Source organism: Sinocyclocheilus rhinocerous, unplaced genomic scaffold (genome assembly GCF_001515625.1).
Source record: "Sinocyclocheilus rhinocerous isolate Xijiao unplaced genomic scaffold, SAMN03320098_v1.1 scaffold1300, whole genome shotgun sequence".
In the NCBI taxonomy this organism is placed as follows: Eukaryota; Metazoa; Chordata; class Actinopteri; order Cypriniformes; family Cyprinidae; genus Sinocyclocheilus; species Sinocyclocheilus rhinocerous.
Genome location: NW_015666578.1, coordinates 351571 through 358684, shown reverse-complemented (window position 1 = coordinate 358684; position 7114 = coordinate 351571). Strand labels below are relative to the sequence as shown.

At 36.6% G+C, this 7114-nt stretch overlaps 1 gene segment (V, D, J or C); it reads right to left on the bottom strand.

Annotated features, from left to right (window-relative positions):
- Positions 1 to 1044: 1044 nt before the first annotated feature.
- On the bottom strand, positions 1045 to 1537 carry LOC107732916 (Ig kappa chain V-IV region Len-like). The segment is given in 2 exon segments: positions 1045 to 1370; positions 1460 to 1537. Coding segments are annotated over 2 exon segments (375 nt in total).
- Positions 1538 to 7114: the final 5577 nt, after the last annotated feature.

Here is a 7114-nt window from a genome sequence, read left to right as displayed (position 1 = left end):
CCAGCCCTAGATTGAACTGTTTGTTATTTGTTAGTTTTGCTGTGGTACTGACATTGGAATGGAGAATTGTAAAATGTAACTGGTATCTAAAATTTTGGTGTCATATAGGCTAATCTTATTTATTAGAATACAAGATAACATGGGTCAAAAAGAATAACAACATCTGTTATTTTTTATTTTTTTTTTGCAGCAGTGCAAGTAAAAAAAATGAACCATTAGAAAAAAATCCTTAGCGTTATGTAATTAACAAAATCCCTGCATATGTAATGTCAATGCTGTGTAGATATTTAAAGATGGCCATCTTTATGACTGTTTATATGAAATGGTAACACTTTACAATACAAGTCCATTTGTAACATTAGGTAAGGTTAACAGGGATCAACGCTAAGAATTTTTTCTACTGGCCCGGTCGGGTCGAATTTTTACTTGCCCTGCCAACATTTTCACTGGCCCTGCCACACAAAATAAAATAGTTGCTGTTATCATTGTTTTTGATCGGTAGGGCTGGGTATCGAGTTCGATACTTTTTAGGCACCGACCGAATTGCCTCGATAATTGTATCGAAAAACGTCTCGTCGTTCGGTACTGAATTTCGATACCTAAGGGGTTAATCTCATCAGCGTCAGTGAGCCAATAAAGGCCTGGGTATACTTCACTTTCCGCGTTCCGTTCCGTCTCGTGCTATGTTATTGAACTGTGAGTTTCTGTATTGAATTTAAGTAGCCTAGACTTTTGTCATTCATCAATCATTATAGCAGCTGTAGCTCCGTGACTGAAAACAGCTGCATGTGTTTGTAAGAGAGCTGTTGAGCTTCAGTCTCCATCATGTGACGGATCTATAAGAGCACAACGAATCAAATCAAAACCTCAAAGCTGTGCAGATTCAGTCAGTCCAGATTCCAGCATTACTCTTCTCCCGACAGAGAGTCAGAATATGAGGAGAAAGAGCAAAAACAACAGTGTTTCAGATCCTCCTTTGAGCAGCTGCAGCATCAGTTCAGTCACTGTGACTCTGACTGACGGAGGTTTTTGTACCACTCTTTATCACTGTGTGAACACACCACCACTGTGGTAACTCTGACAGTAATAATGTGCAGCATCTTCAGTCTGGACTCCACTGATGGTCAGAGTGAAATCACTGTTAGATCCACTGCCACTGAATCTAGATGGAGTTCCTGACTGACGGCTGCTTGCATAATAAATCAGGAGTTTAGGAGCTTCTCCTGGTTTCTGTAAGTACCAGGCTAAACGCTGCCCCGAACTAGTACTGTACACATCTGTGCTGGTTCTACAGTTGATCTTCACTGTTTGTTCTGGTTGAGCTGCAGTCGTTGAGGGACTCTGAGTGACGCTGATCTGTCCTCTACTCTCTGAAACACACAACAAGAAGAACATCAACTCAAAACTTTGACATTATACTTGAAGAAATGAATTGATATCAAACTTGTGCTGCACAAACCTTGAGCAAACGCTGTGAGAGTCCAGATGAAGATGATGATGAAGGTCATGTTGATGAAGATTGTTGTGTGTGTCAGTGATGAAGTGTTAAACTCACAGCACTATAAACACTCTCAGAGCACTGAAGCATCTGATCAATATGCAAACACACTCCAGATCATTTACCTCCAGACAGTCTCTCATTAACAGACACAAAATACAATTACTGAAGTGAGAACAGAGTAAAAATGAATCGTTTTCATAATATTTGATCTTCTAATGGACAAACTGTTATAAATTGCATCATATCATTCAATTGAATGAATAAATTTAAGACCAACTTTAGTATATTAACCTGACCAGGGATCAACGCTAAGGATATTTTCTACTGGACCAGTCGGGTCAGTGATTCAAAATTTTACTTGCCCTGCCAACATTTTCACTGGCCCTGCCAAAAAAAAGAGAAAAAGTTGCTGTTATCATTGTTTTTGATCTGTTATCTTGTATTCTAATAAATAAGCTTATATGACACCAATATTTTATTTTATTTTATTGTAATTCTCTATTTCAATTTCGATACAACAGCAAAAATCACTAGCCAAAAATAAACATAAATATAAAGTTTAAACATGATTAAAGACAAGTGACCGCTAGTACATAAGAACAAATGACAAGTAATAGCACAATTAAATATAGGCCTATAGAACAAAAATAGAAATGAAATGATGCTTTAATGTTTTTATGTTTGTAGATGTTCAGGTACAGAAATGGAAAAATCATATATAAAATAACATTAGCATATTCTTCACTCTGTGTTGCACCTTGATTTTTCATAGCCATTTGAAATTAGAGGCAACCACTGCATTTCAATCATGAATTGAAAAAAAAGTGCAATGTTTGATTTATATTAGACTGTATAATTTCAAAATCTGAAGCAAAAACAGAAAATAAACATAAATATAAAGTTTAAACATGATTAAAGACAAGTGACCGCTAGTACATAAGAACAAATGACAAGTAATAGCACAATTAAATATAGGCCTATATGATGCTTTAGGTTTTTATGTTTGTAGATGTTCAGGTACAGAAATTGAAAAACCACATATAAAATTACATTTGCATATTCTTCACTCTGTGTTGCACCTAAGATTTTTAATAACCATTTGAAATTAGAGGCAACCACTGCATTTTAAATTGTAATCATGAATTGAAAAAAAAGAGTGCAATGTTTTTTTTATATTAGACTGTATAATTTCAAAATCTGAAGCAAAAACAGAATAACCTGACTTTAGCGTTGTGAAATTATGCTACATAAAACATCTGCACGAAACAGAAACAGCAGGTGGGCTGAATGAGACGCAGATTCACTCTCTGACAGCAGACAGTGCTTACGGAACAGTGATACAGCGTTTCCTTGGTTACCGCTGTAAACGCAGCAGCGCTGCGCGTATTAAAACTGATTTAAATGCATCATACTGAGACAAAATGAAAAGAAAACTCAATTTCTGAAAACAGTCAGTTCCGTTCCCCTCAGAAACATTTTCTTCCTATATTTCGCGCATCGTGAACAGTGATCTTGTTCTGCCTGCTACAGTATTTTCTCCTCTTTGTGTCCGTCTTCAGCATCTCTGGCCTCTGTTAACGTCCGCTTACAGACTAAGTATAATAATAAGGTAATATTTCCACACAAATGGCCATTGGGAAAATTATTGCAGTGCAGTTTGTGTGCAAGCACGGGACAGAAGATAATCTGAAATAAAACAAAAAATGTCCGGTAGATCGGTGCATCTGTACTCCAGTGTATAAATTCAATATAGATTAATCATTGTTAAAGATACAAAGTTGCTTGCCAGGACGGGTATTTTGACATACTTTTGTATGTATTTGCCCGTTCAGGCGGCTCATGCGGCTGTCTGTGCGCCTTTCGCGCCCAAATGCTTTTTAATCGCTTGAATTTTTAAATTAACAAGTCTTAAAAACACATGCAAATGATAAAATGTTGTGACGACGAGTGGCCCGATCGGGCAAGTGACAAATCCGTCTACTGTCTCGAACGTCTTTCATGCTGGCCCCGGGCCATCGGGCAGTCCTTATTGTCGAGCCCTGGTTAATAAATGCTGTAGAAGTGTTGTTCATTGTTAGAGTGTTAATTTCAACTTTTAGTAATACATTTTCAAATTTTAAAGTTGCATTTGTTAATGTTAGTTCATAGTGCATTAACTAATATTAATGATGAATGTGTATTTATTTATTTTTATTCCATTTGAAAAGTATGGCACATTTTCATGGTTCAGTACTGTTTTTTTTTCCAGCACTCTATTAGTTTTCAGTATCCATTTTAAAAACTATCGGTTGATTAATCGGTTATCGGCCAGTGCAGTTCAACCTAGTTATTGGGTATCGGTAAAATACACTCTCGGTCGACCTGCGCTCCACAAATTAACTCCTGTACATTTAGTTCTGGAACTAAAGCGGTGCGAAAGGCCCTAAACATGGAAAACACCGATTCACAGAAAACAGGCTTATGTCGCTTCGGAGTTCCTATAGTAGATATGTGCCGTGTGTTTGCATGTGTGCTGCTAGTTTGTACTTTAAACTCTCACAGCTATGTAAATACTGCAGTGACACTGGGTCACTTTACACAACCAGTCAGTTCAGTTCCGTCTAATTTTTGACAGGCTTTCAGCGCACATCAGTTTCTCGACTGTGGGGACGTTTCGCTCATTCATGTGCTTTTGTTATGGTTTTTATTTGATTAAAATAACATATCACTGCAGTCCACATTGTACTGTACACCACACACATGATGGAGATTTACCGCTGATTACAGAACCGGCTTTCTGACAAGATGCGCATTAAATATCGCGTGCAATTTATCGTGCAGCCCTAATTTGCTTACTGTAAAGATAGAAATATGGATTATAATGGACTTTGATAAATTATTGAATGATTTTAGTGTGAGTTTCTGTTCATTTGTTCTTGCCTGAGTTTTAAAAGCCATTTTGTCTGTATTTAAATATAGATCAAAGCATTTTTAAGTAAGGCTGCTTTTATTTGAATATGGGCTGGGCTGGCAGGGGATTGTCAAAGCACAGACCTTTTACAGTCTGTTTTCCTCGGAGGTCATTTGTCTTAACATGCCCTCCGTGAGCATGTACTATTCAAAATAACTTCAGCGGCGCTGCATTTCTTCATAACTGTGAACAGTGTTCAGGAGCCACCAAACCAGTTTGATGAAACGGGATAAACCTTGTGCCTTACAAAGTGGCTACCACCTTAATTCTGTGCTCCATCTGCACTTTTTTTGTACACTTGTATTTGTTTATGTTTACCCTCATGTCAAAACTACAGAAAGAAAGAGTGATTAATCTCTTTATTTCTGAATGACAGTTCACGTCTGTCAAGTTCTTTTTGATGTGCAGAAATATCATGTCTTGTGTGTTTCAGTTTTTGTCGCTTACATTCAATTTTAAAGCCTAAAGTATACTTTAAAGTATACTATTTTTATGCATATGCGTATGCGTACGCGTACAGTGCATGTGATATAAATTTAATTTTTAGCACAGTATGAGTGCAGCCAGATGTTTCTAACCTCGTCTACTCAAATTGCACATGCACCTTGAATTTTTTTTCCACTAATTTGTCCACAAGGTGACAACATTGCCTTGGCTTGTTGTTTTACAGTAAAAAATAAACCGAACAACAGCAACAAACTACTGGAGATGCAACAACAGTAGACACTGGACAAGGATGAAACTTGTGCACACACACTAGGCTTTACTTTGAAAAGCTATTCGTTCAGCTGTGCACTTAGTACATGCACTAGAGAAGGTGCATGAAAAAAAAAAACATGGTATACTTTGGGCTTAACACTAGTGATGCACCAAAATTTTGGCAAACAAAAAATTTTTGGAGGACTGAAATCTTTGACACAGTGATAGAGATGTAATGATTCACTCAACTCACGATGAGATATTTTTTAACTGTTTTTTTTTTTTTTTCAAAATGAGATTTAGGATAACTATCGTGATTCGTTTAACATCTTAACCGATTTGAATCGTCACATATTTGTATTGATGTTTAATTAGTGCTTCTCCAACTGGTGCATTTTGTGTCCAGGGTTTCTGTAAGTCTTAAAAATGGCTTAAAAAGTCTTGATTGTCTTTTCCACAATTTAAGGCTTCAAAAGGTCTTAAATCAGAGCAGAAAATCTTATATTCATAAAGTTGTGGCATTAAATATTGCATGCACTGCAAAAAATGAATATCTTCCTCTGTAAATTTGTTTCCATGTCATTCACTTCCAGCTATTTTTAGCTGTACAAAACTGCTCGTTATGCTGCTTTAAACGGCAAACTGGTATTTTTTACCACATTATTGTAATGCATTGTCTTAATTATAAGCACACTGATTTGTAGCGCATACAGTTTTACCGTTTACTGCACTTTGATATTCTTCTTGTTATTTCCCTATAGCGGCTAATGAAGCGGAAGTCTCGCACAGTCACAGAAAACCGCTTACTTCCTTGTTGAAAAATAAGGTGGATTGGAATGTCCCAGTTTTAATGCAAGTAGAAAACTTTATTATAAAGTAAGTGCATTCAGGGACTTGTTTAGATCTTACCAGAAAGATTTTGGATTTTTTATCATTTGTTAATTAAAAAAAAAAAAATCTTGTATAATTTTAACTGCTTTATTTTTGTGTTTGCTTGGTTTTTATTTTGTGTTTATATAACTCTTGTATCATCCCAACTCAGTTTTTGCCATGATGATAGCTTTAGATGCTGACATGGCAATAATAAAAAAAAAAACTACTACTGTCTCAAGTAAACGTATCTTGATTTGAGGATCTTTAGACATTTGCACTGGAAAGCTTTTTTAATACAACTCATTGTCTGCTCGCTGGACTTTTACATTAAGAGAACATATTGGTGTGTTCTGTTCCCTTTGATTTATTCCTTACATTTTCTTTACTTGCTCTTAAAAAGGTCTTAAAGTTTTAAATTTACCTTTATAAAACTTGCAGAATCCCTTCGTGTCATTGTCTACAGCAGGTAAACATGTCAGCTGTGTGTGAGAGTGGAGAGTGGGATTGAAGAGGAAACATTTATCTTTATTTCATCTGTGCTACACACTTGAATGATGTCTCAGCTTGTACAGATTGTAGAGATGGGGTAGATGAGACTTTCACATGCCCCACCATAAAGTCACCAAAATCGTCCAAATTACATGTGGAAGGAGAGCCTCATATATTGTTTTATTATAGAGTATTATCATGTCACACTTTTGCGTTGATAAGCCGATGAAGGATCTAGATTAGATCTGTTATCCTTGATCCTGCTCTGGGAGCAAGGAGTTATTTCACATCTGCTGTCCCAGGGTTCATAGTGCACATTAGTCCAGTGCTTAATGCTGCTCCAGCTGTACAGGGAAGAGAACGGAGAGCGACGTTCTGTTTAAAGAGGCTTATTACTGGAGGCCCAAGAGCACACTAGAAACAGACAGTATGCATACTGCACATGTGCTGATTCAAAACAGCAGCGTTTCAGAAGGCGCTTCTCCATTACAGATTTGTGCAAAACTTTGGCAGTATTTTATAAATGTTGATAAAAAAGTATTGCGAAATGACGGCGTTTCCATTAACCGATGTTATGCGACTAAAACATAATTTTTTTCCTC